General features: G+C 40.6%; 1 protein-coding gene across 3 annotated transcripts in view; it reads right to left on the bottom strand.

The window, feature by feature from the left end:
- SYNJ2 (synaptojanin 2) overlaps window positions 1-20097 on the bottom strand; it is a 59440-nt gene that overhangs the window by 32590 nt on the left and 6753 nt on the right. Inside the window, exons 3-12 of one of the 3 annotated variants that reach the window (XM_081314551.1) lie at window positions 17828-18098; window positions 16214-16439; window positions 12901-12984; window positions 12258-12319; window positions 9068-9164; window positions 2311-2474; window positions 1627-1708; window positions 1336-1485; window positions 1101-1254; window positions 259-450 (exon numbers count right to left, since the gene is read on the bottom strand). In XM_081314551.1, the coding sequence (XP_081170677.1) occupies window positions 259-450; window positions 1101-1254; window positions 1336-1485; window positions 1627-1708; window positions 2311-2474; window positions 9068-9164; window positions 12258-12319; window positions 12901-12984; window positions 16214-16439; window positions 17828-18098 (1482 nt within the window). Of the gene's footprint in view, window positions 1-258; window positions 451-1100; window positions 1255-1335; window positions 1486-1626; window positions 1709-2310; window positions 2475-9067; window positions 9165-10909; window positions 11151-11698; window positions 12230-12257; window positions 12320-12900; window positions 12985-16213; window positions 16440-17827; window positions 18099-20097 lie in introns of those variants that run through there. The other 2 variants (XM_081314552.1, XM_081314553.1) reach the window with 2 other exon arrangements.

The raw sequence follows: 20097 nt of genomic DNA, 5'->3' as shown, positions 1-20097 counted from the left end.
GTTGTGGTGGGGAGGGAAAAATCAAACATATGAATTGATTTGCAACTTAATCTAATTATTCCATTTCAGGAAGGAAGATAAACACTAATATATGAAGCTCACCTGCCCAAATGCACATAATTAGTTCCTACTAGAAGTATCTAACTTTGTTACAGTGGAATTGGGCAGTCCCAAATGTCATCCTCATATATTCATGCATACATACAAATACACACAGATGCATATTTTTATCATATCACCTGTAGTACTTTTTATTACCTTGAAACTCTGAAGCCCCACAGAGTTTAGGGGAATCAAGTAACCAATCTGTTAATTCGCTGGTACCAAGGATATTACTCTTAAACTGTTTGCCTCCATTTACATTCCAGGTCCCCATGGCAACACGAATTCTCTTGAAATTTGTGAATTCAAATTGACGCTCTGACATGATTTTCAAAGTGCTTGGTGTCACTAATGGAGATGAGGAAACAGAGGAAGGAAAGCTATTTTTCCCTTAAACTATGAACCATGGCAGTGATTACAAATTATCTCTTTATAATTATTTTGCTATCATGCTTCCAAGTATTTCCTTTATAAGTACTCTCTAATTACAGGATAAGCATGTTAAATTATATTGAAGCCCTTACAGCAATAATGTTTCTTACTAGCGAGAGTTCATAAGTAGGCACATGGATAGTGTGAGAACATTTTTGGATGGTACGTACATAGTTTAAAAATAGGGACATGGTATTTGCAGATTCCACCCTCCTTCAGTGTTCTGAAAGATCATCCAACTGTCTAGAGAAGATTGAATTGGCGTTATGGATTAGAGGATGAAGAATAAAAAATGGTGGAGATCATCAAGTCCTTTATTCTGTCAGTAGGATTCTATTGCTGTATCAAAATCTCCCACTAACGGATGAAACCTTTCACTCGTGAGACACTGATTTTGAATACAGTGAAGAGAGTGGATGAGTATCCTACTGGGAAGTCCCAAACATAATGCTGATTTTTTTTCCTAATATGAAGTCTTGTGCAGCTTATTTAAGTGGATTACTCCCAAGAAATATACAAGAAAAGATAAGACTGCCGAGCTATTGAAATAAAACGATCTTGCTTACTCAGTAATGCCGTATGATCCAGCAGCATTCTCTCTTCTTCATTGTAAAAATCACCCATAAGCAGTAAATCAATGGCTTCCTGTTTCACGCTATCAAAAAAGTTTGACTGAATGGTCAGTGATACGGACCGGGCACCATCTTTGAATTTCCCAGCCTACATAAAAATAGGAATAATAATTTAATTTCATAGTTATTGAAATGTCACAGAATAACTGAGGCTCACTTTTTCCTTTACCTTAGCTTTTCCTTCTAAAGCACGGCTGCCTGTAAAAATTCTGCTTAGACTGTGCCCATTGAGAGCCCACATTGCTTTGTAAGATTCCAAAAAACGTTCAACTATAGGTTTGGTATTTAATCCCAGGCTTTCTAGCTGACTTTGGAGAACCTGATTTGAAAAAAAGAAAAGTACAGAATGAGACAGGACAACAATCAAATTTCCCACCCACATAATATCCAATGTTTGCTCATAATTCCTCTTGTAAAGCTTTTGTTCAGACTCTCAGAAGCTGAATGCTCTATCACTCACCTCAAGTGCTATGAAGGTTTGGACAGTATTAGTTCGATTTAGACAATCCAGACAATTCATTCGAATGGTACCCATCTGTTGACTTCAAAAAACAAGTCAAAGAACTAAAAGAATTAGTACTGTGCCTCCCCCTATAGGTTGAGTATTCTACTGAGCAATTCAAGCACAAAAAGTTTGGATTCTACGACAACAGCATAAGTCTTAAAGCAGAGGCACAAATTATAACAATTTAATTTATTCATTGCTGGCCTCCTTTGCCACAATTGATCAAGGATCTGCATCTGGAATGCTGGAATTGGCTAGATCAGTTTTCCCTCAGAACCATAGCCCAACTCTGAGTGGAAAGGCAAGACTACACATTTTACACGTTGATTCCCATACAACGTCGTAAGAACAATTAATTGTAACTATTACAGGAATCATGATTCATATTAATTTACTTTGCAAATAGATGAGATTGAAACATCAGCAATAGATATGAGTTGTCCAAAAGTGTCACCAGCTTTCCAGACTATTCCATATGTAAAAGTGATGAAAAGCTATATAAATAATTCCACTTGCACAAAAATATCCCATAGTTTATAACCAAGATAGCATAAAATACCCACAAATGTAAAGTTGGAGAATGAAAAACTGTTAAATAAAAAGCACAAACACATGCAGACGAAGGAGTACCATACTCACCGGGAACTTGCATTTTCACTTTTTGTAAAGATGCCCAATTCTTCCCAGTGAAGTTTTAGCTGGGGACCCAGCAAATTCTCCAGTTTCCCATCTTTTGCAAAATGATGGTAATCAAAATTAATCATTGGTGTGTCTACTGCATGAGATGATGCCCAAAGCAATTTCTTATAAAAGAACAGAGAATAATCTTTTTTGTTACTTCATTTGTAAAAGTCTTTCTGATAACATGTAGTGAATTGCTGGTGAATGATATATATACCGTGTTTCCCCCAAAATAAGACATCGTCTTATAATTTTTTTGCCTCCAAAAGAGGTACTAGGTCTTATTTTTGGGGGGTGTCTTACCTTGAGACCATCACAGCCAGGTCTCCCACACCTCGACACCTGTTGTGCCGCTGCTTGACTTCTTCAGTGGCCGCTTGCCGCCACTTGCGGCTGGACACCATGTGGCGCATTGTGCCATTGCCGCTACTCATGGCAGGACGTCGCATGGTGCTTTATGCCGTTGCTGCTGCTGGTAGCAAGAAGCCGCACAGTGCTTTGGCCCATTTCCGCTGCTCTTGGCAGGACGCCTTCATGGTGCTTCATGCTGTTGCTGCCACTCGCAGCAAGAAGCTCCGTGGCTCTTCAGGTCATTGCCGTCGCTCGTGGCAGAAGGTCACACAGTGTCCTGTTGCAAACAATGGCAATGGTATGAAGCACCATGCCCAAAAAGCCATGCAGCATCCTGCTGCAAGCAGTGGAAACGGCCCAAAGCACTATGCAGCGTCCCACTATGAGCAGCGGAAATGGCCCGAAGCACCATGCAGCTTCTTACCACGAGCGGTAGCAACAGTCCGAAGTGCTGTGCAACCTCAGCACTGGCATGACGAGCCATACAGCATGACAAATGACGGGGTGTGGGAGGCCTGGCTGTAGCAGTCCTACTGGTAAGGTAAGCAGGTGTGGGGCGCATGTATCACTCCCTCTACCCCCTCCCTAGTTTGATTTTTAGGTGTGTGCTTCGCCCCAAAATTAGGGCTTACTTTCTGGGGGGGGACTTACTTTCGGGGAAACACGGTATGTCTAACAATGCAGTCAGTTGTGAAGTTAAACAGAAGTAAATCAACTAAATATTTGCATACAATTACTTGAATGCCCATCTCTTATCAAGAGCATACAGGTAGTCCTCGACTTACAGCCATTTGTTTAATGACCATTCAAAGTTCCAATGGCACTGAAAAAAGTGACGTATGACTGTTTTTCACAAGATTGTTGTAGCAGTCCCACAGTCACATGATCAAAATTCAGCCACTTGGCAACTGATTGCATATTTATGACAGTTGCAGTGTTTTGGGGTCATGTGATCCCCTTTTGCAACCTTCTGATAAGCAAAGTCAGTGGGGAAGCCAGATTCCCTTAACATCCATGTTACTAACTTAACAACTGCAGTGATTCACTTAATAACTGTGGCAAGAAAATTGTAAAATGGGGCAAAACTCACTTAACAAATGTCTCAGCAATAGAAATTTTGGGCTCAGTTGTGGTCTTAAGTCAAGGACTACCTATACTTAAGTTTCTGTGACATGGCATCATAAAAAAATGGGATTCACCATGTTCTGATCTAATTGGGTTTAGTTATCTATCCTTTAGGATTCTCTACATGAATTAGTCCAACAATCATATTGGTACGGGATGACATGAATGATACCCAAAACTTTAAAAGGGGTAGGTTGAGAAAACCTAGTTAATACTTATGACATAGCTGTACCGCAGCCTGTTTATTGTATTCATGGTCTGAATATTTATCTTCATTACAGGTTGGGAGGCAGAGAAATAAATAAAAACAAAACTATGTTTTGTTCCTGGAAACATTAAGATAGTAAAATCTATTTCTCATGTAATAAATTACCGTATTTTCTGGCGTATAAGACGACTTTTGAAACCCTGAAAATCTTCTCAAAAGTTGGGGGGTCATCTTATACGCCCAGTCACCTTATACACCGGAAAATCAGTGGGTGGCATCTGGCAGGAGCCGGCAGGGCAGTCCTGCGCACGCGCGCACTCCCCGGCTGCTCCTTAGCAGCTGGGAGTGCGCGCGTGTGCAGGACTGCCCTGCCGACTCCCGTCCGACGCTCTTCGCTCTTGAGGCAGCTGCTGCCTCAAGAGGGAAGAGCCGGCTCGCTCTTCCCTCTTGAGGCAGCAGCTGCCTCAAGAGCGAAGAGCGTGGAGCCGGCAGGGAAGTCCTGCGTGCGCGTGCATTTGCAGGACTTCCCTGCCGGCTCGCTCTTCCCTCGCGTCGGACGGGAGCCGGCAGGGAAGTCCTGCACACGCACGCGCACGCGCACGCAGGACTTCCCTGCCGGCTCACTCTTCCCTCTTGAGGCAGCAGCTGCCTCAAGAGCGAAGAGCGTGGAGCCTGCCTGCTGGCTCGTCTCGGCCAGCACCGCCCGGCGGAAGCGCAGCATCGGACAGGAGCAGGACTTCAGGAGCAGTCAACAGCTGCTGCCTCAAGAGGGAAGAGCGAGCCGGCAGGGAAGTCCTGCGTGCGCGTGCGTTTGCAGGACTTCCCTGCCGGCTCGCTCTTCCCTCGCGTCGGACGGGAGCCGGCAGGGAAGTCCTGCACACGCGCGCGCACGCAGGACTTCCCTGCCGGCTCGCTCTTCCCTCTTGAGGCAGCAGCTGTTGACTGCTCCTGAAGTCCTGCTCCTGTCCGATGCTGCGCTTCCGCCGGGCGGTGCTGGCCGAGACGAGCCAGCAGGCAGCCGCCGTGAGCGCGGCGCTGAGGGGCAGCAGCCCCATGCGCAGCAGCAGCCGCCGGCTCAGCAACAGGTCCCAGCGCAGGAGCCGCACCGCCAGGCTGCCCAGGAAAAGCAGCCACACCGAGAGGCTGCACGCCCAGTCCAGCTCCATGAGGGGCAGGGCGGGAAGCCGGTCGGGAAGAGGGACCGGGAGCCCAGGCCGAGCGCGCCTCGGCCGACGGTGAGAGGGAAGCGGCACATGAAAAAGAGGCTGCGGGCGGAGCTGCCCCGCCCTGCGCCGAATGGGAGAAGTTCAAGGCCTGGGGGGGGGAAAGCAAGAGGGGCGCCGGCCGTGGCGGGTGGCGGCTGCCCTCCGGCGCTGCCTGCCGCCCGGGAAACGCTGCGTCTCGGGGGCCAGCAGAAGCGCGGGAGCAGTGGGAGGGCCGGCGGGGCCAGTCGGGCCTTCGCCTCCTCTGCGACGGACAGGGAGGGCAGGGCATGTAAGTATTTTCCGGCGTATAAGACAAAAAACCTTGAAAAACTTCTTAAAAGTAGGGGGTCGTCTTATACGCCGGAAAATACGGTATTACAGTAGAATATTTGAGACATACATTGAAAAAATACCAGCCAAGAGACCACAGAATTTGGCAGAAATCCCAATAGACTGCTAGCATGCAAAATATGCTACTATCATAAAAATTAGTGATGGAATATTCTATCAGCAGTCAATTCAAAAACCAATCAGTGAAAAGAAGACATTATCAAAAGAACGATAGGCAGAGAAATAATATTCTTATATTGTAATATAGATCAGTTATCATTTCAATCTACACTTGTCACCTCGGCTTTTCAATGATGTTTTACAACAGCGCAGACCAGGAGCAAAGGATCTTCTTCCCAAATGACTTTGGTGGGAAGATTGAATCAAAAATATAGTTTTCTAGGTCTCCATAAATGAATGTGCAACTGGAGTAACGTAATGCATTATGACAGCGTATCACCACAAGTATATTAAATGGATCACAAGTACAAGTTGAACATAACTAAGATAGCCTCTCTGGCTTCACACATGCTCATATATGGGGAAATGGTGTTTGAAAACTACCCACTCCAAAAGGTTGCTTATATGTTGCCTCCATACCTCCTTTACCATATGTGAATTTTTTGGCTTTGGCTGAACTGCACTGCATAATATGACCATGACTAACAGGTGTGATATGAGTAGGAAATTTCTCCACCCATTCACAAAGCCGTATGCTTGTTTGTTTAGTGCTGTTATTTCAAAAATATCTACCCTGCCCTTTAAGCTTGTGTTGTATGCAGACAGCAGGGGTGCTAATGCTAAATTACTATGGAATTTTTCTCACTCTCACTAGCAATATGATCAAACTCATTGCAAAACTTCCAATGGCTAAGATCCAAAGTAAATTTAAGTAAAAATCACTGTGTATGTAAAGGCTGTAAGTGGTGAAGAGGTGAGCAACAGCAGCTTGTGTTTACCACTGGATCTGCTCCTTTGCTAACTGTCTACATATCTTTGTCTATTTACAGGCCTCAGTGCTTCATAGTTTACTTGGGAATGACTGAAGCACTACCAGCCCAGCATGAGTCATTGTTCCAAGCATGCTATCCAATTCTGCAGCTGTATTAACTGTTAGCCTCACAGAGGAATCACAGTGATTGCCTCTAAATGATGCTACTGAGAAGGGCAGTGGGCCAAAAGACACTTGCCTTGGTATGCCCCAGATCTTCTGTTCTCCCCAACTTTGTTTTTAAAAGACCATTTAAATTGTTCAAAAGAATAAATGGGCAGTCAGCATGCTCTCTACACTACTGATGTTTCCCAAAAAGCCTCTAGATTCTATAAATATAAAGAGGTTTTAAGAAAGAAGGAAGGTGGGTGTAGGCAAATGCTTTGTAGTTTCCTGCCCAGAAAAATGACAATTTTAACCTGGTGTGACAGAAAGCCCTCTTATAGACTAGGAGGATTGGTGATACATGACATTGATTCCCCATCCAGTTGCATCACACTCATTCAGAAGAACCGAGGCTCTTCCAGGTGAAAGGATTAGCCAGTGACGCCCAGTTGAAGGTTCCTTTCATGTCCCCAGCAGGAGCTGGAGCAAAGGGTGGCAGCACTCAGTCTCAAATGTGCACTTGCTAACCTCCAACCCAGCGTGCTAACCACGTGAGCCACTGTGCTCCTCCCCATCTGGTAAGCATTTATCTCCTGCTAACCCGCTCCATCCCATCCTATATTTTAGGTCCCATGTCTGAAACACAAGACACAGCAGCAGAAGCTTAGCTGGCTGAAAGAAGAGTTACTTCACATGCTGGAGGACCCTATTTTTAATCCGAGTAACCATAGAAAGAGCCACCTTAGCTGAAAGCAAGGCTGCACGGAACAACCCTCTTCCCAATACTGCCTGATTAGGCAACCTTGCTGGATACATGTAGGAGATGACCAGGGGGAACCCTAAAGCAGGGTCAAACACACTATCAGTTTGGAGTTGCTACATTCCAACAAGAGATGGAAATCTAGCCCTCTCTTCCCCCACCCATGAATTCTTATCTAGCACCACTTTGCCTTGACCCTTAGTAGGTCAGATTTTTGTGTATAGGTAGAATGTAATAAGCTCAGTGGGTTAGGACGCTGAGCTTGTCAATCAGAAGGTCGGCAGTTTGGCGGGTCGAATCCCGAGTGCCGCGTAACAGAGTGAGCGCCTGTTACTTGTCCCAGCTTCTGCCAACCTAGCAGTTCGAAAGCACGTAAAAATGCAAGTAGAAAAATAGGGACCACTACGGTGGGAAGGTAACAGCGTTCCGTGCGCCTTTGGCATCTAGTCATGCCAGCCACATGACCACGGAGACGTCCTCGGACAAGCGCTGGCTCTTCGGCTTTGAAACGGAGATGAGCACCGGCCCCTAGAGTCGGAAACGACTAGCATGCATGTGCGGGGGAACCTTTACCTTTACCTTTTTAATAAACTTCTACTACTTTGAATTCAGCTCCTGTTCCTGGTTACCTGTGCCTGACATCACTGTCACTATCACAGCAGAATTCACTGTTCCATCCTGTTTTTCCCTCATCTTCAAATGTCTCCCTGAAACTTGGAGCAAACTCACTTGGGTGCCTTAATGATCCTCCCCCTCCAATAGTCCACAGAATTAAAGTCAACAGTAAGTGAAGGAGCCACCTACAACTAATGGTGTGCCAGAACTTGCTTGTGCAAGCTTGAGAAAATATAACTGAGAAGACCTAATGCACTGAATTTGCTACTTGGTAGTTCCCCAGTGCAGCGCAGTGCACGGGAGGTGGCAGAGCTGCCTGCTAAACATTTATTAACATGCTGCTCCTCACAACCCATCATGTTCTTTGTCAACATATAGGAATTTTTACAAAATCTGATATCCTTTATAGCAGGGGTCCCCAACCCCCGGTCCATGGATCGGCACCAGGCCACGGCATGCCAGAAACTGGTCCGTGCAAACAAGCAAAGCCCCATCCGCGGGATGCAGGCACTACATGAAACCACGCCCTCTCTGGTCCACAAAAAACCTCCTCTCCACGGAACCGGTCTCTGGTGCTCAAAAGGTTGGGGACCTCTGCTTTACAGGCTTAACTCCAGTACACTCATACATCTTTATTTTTTTTCCCCCTCCGATAAGCATTATTGGAAAAGCAACAGCATGTTTTTTTCTAAGAAAAGAAAATCCATGGGGTACAATCTCTCATCCTCTTGCTTTCAGTGGAGTTATTTCTCTAAGAAACAGGGATCAACTTCAGATAAATGATCCAGTCGTATTCACAATTACTTACAACCCAATTGTTTTCAGTAGGCTGTCAAAAAAAGCATTTATATAAATTTTACCAATTTGGGGATACTCAAAACATATTTGTAAAAGGAAAATTACTATCTCTGTTTTTCCCAGGCTGAGTGCTGGCTATCTAATAAGATGGTATTTCTTACTTTCATAAGAAGCAAAAATCTGAACCAAGACAAAATTAGCAAAAAGGCTTTGATCTTTGTTTTTACCTTGAAAGCCCTACTGAGGACCTCCTCTCCCCCTCTGCTTCTCAGCAAATTAACGATCACTTGTTTGCCATATTGCTCCTTCAGAAGGATCATATGCCTGAAAAAGCAGGAATAGGTTGCTTTGATTTCATAAATAATAGAAGCTACCTAGAATTCTTCTTAAACTGTAAGTGACCAATGTTAGTTATGGCCTTCTAACTGCACAAGTTTTTTTCAGAATAGCAGTTGAAGAACTTGATTCCTTACTACAATTTATGTTTTGCTCCAAATGAATACATGTTGCATATTTTAATAATCAACCACTACTTCTTACACACCACCATTTGATAATGTACTTGGATTGGTTACTTGTTGGGAGTGTAAATAATTGAAACTATATAGGTAAACAAACTGTGATTTAGTTTATCAGGACACTGGTTTATTATAATAGATTCAGAGTATTACTTATTTCAGGGAGCAAATTGAAATACCTTAATAGTATCTTGAAAATTAAGATGCTTCCCTCAGCTGTAAAAATGCAATTTTATTTTATTTTTACAGTTTTACCAGAAAATGGATTCTTTCCTTGGCTATTTCAAATATTACATGAAATATTAAGACATCTACCAGACAGTGCAAATTGCTCAGGAATCAATACAGAATTCAAATAATGACGCTGCATGAAATTAACCTGATTCAGGATTTTAGAAAACAATTCTTTTGTTTGCCACTATTAACACCCCATAGACTAGGCTTAACCTGTGTTCCATCAGAGCCAGCAGGAGTCTTCCTCCTGCAGACTCTGCAGCTGTCATCTCACTTTTTTAAGTTATTTTCTCCTCAAGCAATTAAGGACTGCTAAAAAGGTGAGGGCGTTTAATCATACAAGACCAAATAATGACTTTAGCGGAGTTTCAATAAGAGCACCAGTCACACAACTCTTCATAATCCATCAGAATGTATTGGCCTTAGGATGGACTGTTTTCAAAGATTCCCCATTACTCCACTTGCAGAGTAAAAAAAAGCTATTGCTATCCCTAAACTTCAAAAGAAACGCACTTGACAGGAACAATGAGATGTTAATTCCCATTTCAGATTAGCCTCCATCTAGATCATGGGTGTCAAATTCAATTTCATTGAGGGCCGCATCAGCATTGAGGTTGCCCTCAGGGGGCCGGGTGGGTATGGCCTGGGTGGGCATGGCCTACTGGGTGGGCGTGGCTAGAGTGCGTACTGCCTACTGGGTGGGCATGGCCAGCTCTACATCGTTCGCATCAAGGGTGCCTATGGGGGCCTGGGCAGGAGTGGGACAGATCTGAGGGTCTCTGGCAGAAGGAGGGTCTCTGGGCCAGGGCCAAGGCAGTGGGGGCCGTTCCCTCACTGTTTCCAGGATGGCTTCGCGGGCCGCATGAAACCACTTCGCGGGCCGGATCTGGCCCCCGGGCCTTGTGTTTGACATGTCTAATCTAGATAAAATAAATCCATCCAGAATATGTCCTGCCCTAAGATTCGGCTGCACACATGTTAGAACAATCATATAATTTTTTTGGTTATAAAGTTCTGAGTAGCTTAACATCCAAACAACTCAGCATTAGTGTTGAAGTCTCATCAAACTACATTTCTAGGGGCTATCAGAATCCCTTTCTAGGTACCTCTACTCAAATACTCCAGCTGAGGGAAAACCTATAGAAGGGAACTGAAATTTCTGTTGTGTACTCCAGAAGATAGGCTTAAGATACAGGAGGATCTGGACAGACTCGAACACTGGGCACTATCTAACAAAATGAAATTCAATTGTGAAAAAAGTAAGGTTCTACATTTAGGCAGGAAAAATCAAATGCACAGGTATAGTATAGGTGGTACCTTGCTTGATAGTAGTAACTGTGAGAGAGATCTCGGAGTCCTAGTGGACAATCACTTAAATATGAGCCAGCAGTGTGCTGCAGCTGCCAAAAAAGCCAACACAGTGCTAGGCTGCATTAACAGAGGGATAGAATCAAGATCACGTGAAGTACTAATACCACTTTACAATGCCTTGGTAAGGCCACACCTGGAATACTGCATCCAGTTTTGGTCACCACGATGTAAAAAAGATGTCAAGACTCTAGAAAGAGTACAGAAAAAAGCAACAAAGATGATTAGGGGACTGGAGGCTAAAACATATAGGGAACGGTTGCTGGAATTGGGTATGTGTAGTTTAATGAAGAGAAGGGTGAGGGGTGACATGATAGCAGTGTTCCAATATCTCAGGGGCTGCCACAAAGCAGAGGGAGCCAAGCTATTCTCCAAAGCACCTGAAAGCAGGACAAGAAGCAATGGATGGAAACTAGTCAAGGAGAGAAGCAACCTAGAACTAAGGAGAAACTTCCTGACAGTTAGAACAACTAACCAGTGGAACAACCTGCCTCCAGAAATGGTGAATGCTCCAACACTGGAAGTTTTTAAGAAGAGACTGGCCAGCCATTTGTCTGAAATGGTATAGGGTTTCCTGCCTTAGCAGGGGGTTGGACTAGATGACCTCCAAGGCCCCTTCCAACTTCTTCTTCTTCTTCTTCTTCTTCTTCTTCTTCTTCTTCTTCTTCTTATTATTATTATTATTATTATTATTATTATTATTATTATTATTATCATTATCATTATCATTATCATTACTACTACTCTTGTCAAATTTTCCTTTCCTAGAGTGCAGCTTTCTCGCTTGTGAATTAAAAATCAGTATCAACAACATGACAATTCTCCTAAACGAAGTTTACTCCTTCCTATCTGTTATGGGTAACAAAATGCCACCCCGTTAGTTTAGAGCCATATGATTGGAAAAAAAGTGTGTTTTTTTTATTAAAAATCATAGTATGTTTTTCATACTTTGTTTATTTGTTTTATATCCCACCTGTCATTCAGGAGCTCAATGGAGCATGCATAGTCCTCCCATTTTGTCCCACAACAATCACCTAGCGAGGTAGATTTGGCTAAGAAAAAGCAATTGCCCAAAGATATAGCTTTATTCAAAAACATACACCTATCTTTCAACATTTCTTCCTTCTCAGATGTAGTCCTAAATGACAAACGGGAATATTCATGCAAAAGAGCGAAATGGATTTGAAAACCAAAAGACATGGCTGCACATAAAGATTCTAGAACACCCTACAATGAAAGCTGTAACATCAAGTTCTAGGCTGCAAGTTATCAGCAATCTTGCAATTATGAAACCTACTTATCAAAAGCAGGAGCATTTGCCTCCAGGCCTCTGGTAAGCTTCAGATGATGGGAACCAACCTAAAAAGATAACAATAAAAAGAATAGGAAGTGATACTCTTAACATGAATCACTAGATGTCTCCCTTCTTCATTTAGAGAAAAGTGTTTCTTTATTATAGCCTAGCAACCATCTTGGCATCCACAAATGATGCCACAGAACATAGGAAGCAGATGTTAGTAGAAAATGGGGATGAGAAAAAAATAATGATGCATAATTAATTAATCTGCCCAGAATCTTTTTTCCAATGTTTTTCAATTTCTTTATAAGATTAAAATTGTTTTGCTTATATATTTTAAAATTTTTATTACACAAAATTAATTAACAAAAGTATAAAGGCATATGATCGCATTTACAATATAACCACTTACGAAGGTAGCTAACGCACTCCCCATTTCTATATTCCTGAATCGGTGCAAACTCAAATAAGCACATGTACAAATCCATTTCATGTGAAAGGTTACATCAGTCTCTCCAAAAAGAATGGAAACTCCTGTCCTATTTACAGTTTAACACCAGAAATGCTTACATGCCAAATGTAAAGGAAGCTTTCAGTATAGCGATAAACATTGCTTTAGACATTCATGATTTATGCTTATTACCTGCAATCCAGGTTGCTCCCAGAATAATGGAACTGAACCTCTGATCTGAACAAAGGAAGAAACATCCATGTCCAAATAGATAGTCTGAAAGGATAAAAAATAGCATATATTTAGATTAATGCACTGTTTGACTATAAGTAGTGCTCATTTAACATCTGGTGGTTCAGCAACCCTTTGAAAATAGGACGGGTGCCCCCTGAATGAGATTACTTACAAGCAGTTTTTGTAGTTGTGGCTGTTACATATTCCCATGATCTTGTGATTGTGATCTGGGTGCTTGGTGACTTGGCTTGCAATTGCAACACTGCAGTATCCCACAGTCAAGTGATCTCTGTTTGTACCCTTCACTACTATCTTCCAATAAAGTTAATGGAGAAACTGGAAGGAGGTGACATATGGTGATATGTCATGTGCTGTCATGACTACTCTAAGACAGAGTAGTCATGTGCTGTCATGACTGCATCACTTAGTGCAGGGGTAGGCAACCTTGGCTCTTTTATGACTCGTGGACTTCAACTCCCAGAATTCCTGAGCCAGCTTGGCTCAGGAATTCTGGGAGATGAAGTCCACGAGTCATAAAAGAGCCAAGGTTGCCTACCCCTGACTTAGTGACAGAGTTCCTGGTTTTAATTCCCATCAATAAGAGAAGAGTGCCTATATTAAATTGTTTTAAACATTGACTAGAGATCAATTTATCTGGATTATCAGATATTTTTAAATTCACAAAATAACAATTCATAAATACCAAATTAATATAACACTACTAAGCAGCTTAGGATGCTGACTAGACTTAGAAAATGTATTCTTTAAAAAATATTTTTAAAAACACATTTGGCTCTTAACTTATTCAATATACCATTTTTCACAGGTTCAGTTCTACTTATGCAATAACGATATGCACTCACTTCATACGAAAATTATTTTGTTTATAAATTATAGAATAGAAAAATGTGAGCCAGCCTATATATTACATTTTCAAGGTGTCATCCTTTATGTTTGACTTCTGTTGAATATATACTTGGTATCTAACGACAATCTGTATAGAACTGTCACTTTGAGATATAGTAACCAGAACTGTGCAGGATATTTTAAGTATGATTGTGCCATAAAGTGAAATAAATACATTTCTTTCCTAATAATCCTAGTCACAGTTTGCCTTATTTACGTAACATTTTTCAGTCTATTCTATTCTATTAGTTAAAAAGATAATACGTTTTTTGTCTAATGCATAATACTTTATACCACCTTATGCTGGACTATATTATTTATGTATTAGTTCATTCAGTTTGTATGTTCTCCCATCTCAACAAAATTCAGAAGAAAATAAAAACACAATGACATAAAAATTAAAACGATGGCAGCCAAGTATGTCATACATCATAACTGCTAGAATAATCAAGAAACAAGTCTCTGCATATACTCAGGTCCCAGATCCAGGGCTAATCTTTAATTAACTAATTAAGGCTAATCAGCCTTAATTAAGAAATTAGTCATTTCTATGTCCCATTTTCTAGTTTGGTGAATACTTTTGGATTTTTGTTGTCTTCACACACAAAGCTGCATAGACATTTCCCAGGATGCTGTTTTTACCTGCAATGTTCAATTTTCCTTGTCACTGCCCGTTTTTATTATAAAAAATATTACCCACTCCAAGAACATTAAGCCTGGTCTGTTCTGGAGCAAAAAAACAAAAACAGAATGTTCCAAGAAGAAACAAAATATTTTCCCCAAAAAAATATTTCCTTTTGCTCATCCTTAGTTTCAGCCTTATATTCCCTAGCCTGTATCAGGTGATCTCTAAAAGCTAAGTAGGATCAGAAATGGTTAGCAGTTGGATGGGAACCATCAAGAATCTCAGGGCTGTAGGTTAGATAGGGGAGCTAAGCAAATATCCCAGAAGAAGGCAATATCATGTTATTTCCATATGATTGCCAAACAAATTACACTGATTTGAAGAAAATTAATTTATTATGGGTATTTTTATACAGCTAACTCAGATGATTCCTGCTGGTTCTAATACTGCTGTATCAAGGCCATTTTGAATGAAGAATTAAGCTGTGTGGGATGCAAGTTTTAATTTCATTCCTGCTGCAAAATTCCTTCTCCCCACTTTTCACTCTGCATGCTATTTTGTTCAGATCCCCAGCACTTCTTTGAATTGTTTTTGTAGCAAATGAGCTAAAAGATCAACAGCTGACTTCAGTTTAGAAAGCAAAGAGACTTCAAATTGTTTTGTTTTTCTTTGCTTATGCAGTGAGTCATCAGGAGGGAGGGAGAGGGAGGGAGAGAGAGAGAAAAATGAGTCACAGAAAAACTGAAGTATCAAAAGTGTACCTCAGCGGGAAGAGCTTCCAGGAGATAAAGCTAATTGTTTATTTTCTTCCTTAAACTAGGGGAAACCATGCAGCGTAAGAGGGTCACGATATCTAGAATCCTGGGGTATAGTTAATTTATGAATGAGCAGAGCCAATATGATATGATGAACTATTTTTCCCACTGTATTAGAAGCAGTCAAGTTATTATTACTTTATTGCTAATTATCTGCAAGTCAGCTAACAAAGCAAAATCATTTTCTCTACCGCCCTAATATTTTATGTTCCAAACATAATTGGATTCAAGCCCATTCTTAAGTTAAATCCTATTTTTATATACCGGTATGTATTATTATAAAGAAGGGAAAGGTGCTAATGTTAAGTTGGTGATTCTCAATGGCTTGTATCACCTCAAATCTATTACTAAGGATATAAGTAGTCCTCAAGTTATGAGAGCAACTGGGATTGGAATTTTCATTTCTAAGCAATGTGGTTGTAAAATATAATGCCACATGACAACATCACTTAGCAACAGCAATTCTGACAGTCATAACCCAAGGACCACCCAGGTCAGGATGTCATATCCTGACAGCTTCTCCATCGACTTTGCTTGTGTGAAGCTGGCAGGGGATATCAGAATTCGCAAAAAAATATGACCACAGGGATGCCACAATGGCTAGAACTCCTAGAACAAGTTATAAGTACCATTTTTCCAATGCCCAACATATTTTATGGAAGTCTTAATTATTCCTACCATCTGTGACTACTTAGGTGACTAAGTAAAATATAATTGAAGAAGTTTCACTCAATGCCTACAAATGAGATTCTCAGAGGGAAATGTAGGGATACCAATAGTTTTGGCCAGGGCTTTGTATTAGAAGGACCAAGAAGTCAGAAAACTTCTGACGAGCCCATGCTTCTCTTCTCTCCCTTGCTGCTTTAAAAGATACTTCATTTCACACTTAATTATTTAGTGACACGGATCTTCTCCTGCCACTTACCTGCTCCGTCTCAACAAAGTTAGAAACATGACCATCATCATTGACTCCTCGTATGTGAAAGCGGGCACCAGCTCGCTCACAACTAATCCGGGAGATGAGACAGGCTTTTGCCTTCTTGTGAGAGGCATAAAGAGTACGAATGTCCACCACACCACAAATCACTTTTAGTAGCCAGTCTGAACAGTTCACCTGATAGTGTTTAAAAGGGACATGCAATAGCTGGTTCCTGTAAGAGTCAGCAGGACAGAAAGAAAGATCACGTATGTACAACAGACGTTTATACATTTTATATCTATAACTGTATCTGTATATCCAAATCTAGATCTCTCTCTTTAGCAAAGATTAGTTTTAGTATGTTTTTTCCCTGTGCAATTTACAAATTTTAAAGCCTAGTACATAAGGTAACAAATGATATCCTAACCAGACTAAAAAAACACACCCAACACTGCAGATAAACAGAGATAATTAGAAAGTCACAAAAGGAAGGAAGTTTAACTGCATGATTTTAAAGTGTTGGTTATGACCTGAACTTTTACAAATGTTTGTTCACTATTTTTCTGCATTAAAAACTGAGAATATTTTATTTACATTAGTTATAGTTTAGCTGCCCCACCCCAAGGAGCTATAGCTATTTTCTTTAAAATCTTCCCCACAATAACTCTTTCAGGTAAGCTGAGCTATGAAACAGAGTTTCCAAGGCTGAGAGGACACTGGAATCTGGTTCTTACCAGTGTTAAGTTAGAACCATTAAACTACAACACATTATCTCATGAATGCCACAAAACTACCTGTAATTACCTATACGGTGCAGTAAATCTGTGTAACATGACCCATAAACTAAATTTAGGACGTACTTAAGTGTTTCTGCATCACAAATGGTAGAACAGCTAACACAGGTTTTGGGGGCCTTCTGATCAATATTCAACTGTTGCTGGTATGTATTCAGTTTGGCACAATTACTATATTAATGTATTTATTCTACAACTGTTCACATCACCATTTAAAGCAAAAAGTATTATGAAATAATGCTGTGGATATAACAGCCTTGCATATGTACTTCAACCTGTATATTGTTTCATTATGAATATGTATTTATACATTTTGATTGAAAACTATTAATCATTCAGCAGAATTAATTCATTCACTAGCTTTACATAGGAAGAAGGGCACAGCATTCACAGAAATGGTGGAGATTCCACCAACATCAGTCCTAATGAGTCCTATTGTTTTCTCTTAATACAGTCAGTAGAGACAATATAACCACACATTTCAACCTCTCTGGTTTAAATCAATGGGACTTAGCTTGGGGTACAATATACTTGTGGTAAACAAGTCAAAGAAAATTGTGTCTATTAGACATACTCAAAATACATTTAAACCTGCTACTCAATATGTGAAATCATAAGAATCTAAGAAGACCCTGGATGGATTGGAGTAAAGATTCATCTTGCCTAGCAATTCTGGGCAGCTTCACCAGTTACAAAGGAACATTATATACAAACAACAATTATCTGAGGGACAGGATAACATCCTACTATATCAACCCAACTCAAAGAGACCCACCCAAACATCTTAAATCAAGGCTTGGGCAAAACTCCTAAGATTGGTACCAACCAGAAAAATGAATTTCCAGTCTGATAGCTATCATCATCTTTCTTCTGGGCTCGGATAGTGAGATCAAAGTTTGATCCTGAATTTGGCCAAGAAAAATAGAAAACCCCAGAATTCAGAAGTTTCTTCAAGGCAGAGACACGATCTTCTTCTTTAGTTTCTTCTTGGAGAGCAAAAAATTCAGTTGCTGTGATCTTGTAAACTTCAGCATCAAGGATTTTTCCCACTGATGTACAGCCTGTCACAAGAACCAGGAAATGCAAAGTGGAGTTGCCTGCAAAATGACATTTATAATATAGTTATATTTATACACACACACACACAAACGTATCTGCTTATGCTGCTTTAGTTTTTAGCTACAAAGGCAGCCTACATTACATGCTTTCATTACATTTATCAGAAGACGACAACGGGTCCTTATTCGGCTAGTAATCAGAGGCTAAATTTAAAATATTTATCTGTCTGGAAGTTTCTGTAGGTATGAGAGAATTATACATAGACATAATTAAAGTTATAAATCTTTAGAAGTAGAACATTTATCTGTAAGCATAGACATAGTAGATTCTGTCTATTCTAACAGCTAGTCATTTCTAGGAACACTGAAAATAAAGCTTAACCAGAATCTTCATGATATAGCATAATAAAATGTAACAAAAATCTTTTCAAGACAGCCACTGAAGCCAAAATAAAATCAGGATTTTGGAGAACTAAAAAAATCTAGAAAACATTTTTGTACAAGCCTCTCTAATAGAATCCTTTTCCAACCAGGTAACTCTCGCTGAAAATGCCATTGTTTAGTAGCCATATTTTTCATTTTATTTGATACTCTGAAAATGATTCTGAAGCTCCAAGATAGGGATACTATTGTAAATCAAGTCCTCTCTTCACACATTCTTCCTTCTGGCATTCAAAAGCAGATTAAAATAGGCTGCAAAGATCAAAGTGCAATAGGAAATGAAAAGATATAATCAGGTAAACATTCCTCTTTGTCTGAAACGTAACTAGAAATCTCTTTTATCAAATGGGAGGGGTGGAAATTACTACCATTTCCAATCACCAACCAGCAGAGAACCTGAAAAATGTGCTGCTTCCCGGAAAACCAGCCGAGTATATTTTTCTTAGAATTACTAGAAGGGTGCTTTCACACGCTTTCCTATACAAGCATTTATAGGTAGTCCTCAACTTATCACCATAATGGTAACCAGTTGTTAAGCAGGTCACCATGTAACCACTCCCAATTTTACAAACTTTTTTGGTGCAATAGTTAAGTCTCTTAGCCAATAAGAGGACAAAATCTCAGGATAAAGAATGTGCTATGCAAGGTTGCCAGATACATGCTTGTGTCGCTTATGTCAGTGACAGATAAAGCAGACATTGTGTCATTATTCCTGAGGCTGCCATTAGCTTCTTTGCCCACATTCTGAAATGAGAGTTGAAGTCTTCAATAACTATGACCTATAATTAATAAAACCTGCCACATAAAAAGAATGCTTCTGGCAGCTGGCTCTTGGCTAAGAAGGGAGGTTCTTGAGCTTTGCCATATTTTATGTGCAGAGGTCTTATGCTTTTAAAAAACATGGAGGACTAACATGGAAAAATACAGATTTCTTCAATGTTGCATTAAATGCTGAGAAAAAGGGTTGCCTTTTTTTTATCAAGACACGGAACCTCTGACTATAAAGCTGTGTATTTCATAATTCCTGGGCAAAGAGTGTTCCTCTACTACTTGCTGAGTTTTCATCTATTTTCTATCACATCACTAACAGAAACAAAACGTGCACATTTGAGAGCTTATAAAAACAAAAGTATAAGTGAAGAGGTCTAGAAGCTAGGAGCTATATTACAGCAGAGAGACCATCGATGTGGTGATCTCCTTCTAATTTATTCCCGCTAAAGCAGTAGGTTACAAAAACAAAAGCTACAGTAACTTTGGTGAAACACATCTTATTTTCAAATTTATATTAGAAAATTTGATCTTGGTAAGATGAATGTTTTAAAAAATGAAATAATCATTCCATACTGTACTCTGGTAGTCCTTGACTAATAACCACAACTGAGCCCAAAATTTCCATTGCTAAGCATAGCAGTTGTTAAGTGAATTTTGCCCCATTTTACTACCATTTTTGCCACAGTTGTTAAGGGATTCATGCAATCATTTAGCAAATCTGTGTTGTTGGAAGCCGACCCCGGAACAGTGCAACTATTTTAAATACATGCCTGTTGCCAAGTGCCCAAATTTTGATCACATGACTATGGTGTAAATGTGAAAAATA

Source organism: Vipera berus (assembly GCF_964194415.1).
Source record: "Vipera berus genome assembly, chromosome: 1".
Taxonomy (NCBI): Eukaryota; Metazoa; Chordata; class Lepidosauria; order Squamata; family Viperidae; genus Vipera; species Vipera berus.
Note: the sequence above shows the minus strand (reverse complement) of the source record. Positions and strands in the feature narration are given on the sequence as shown.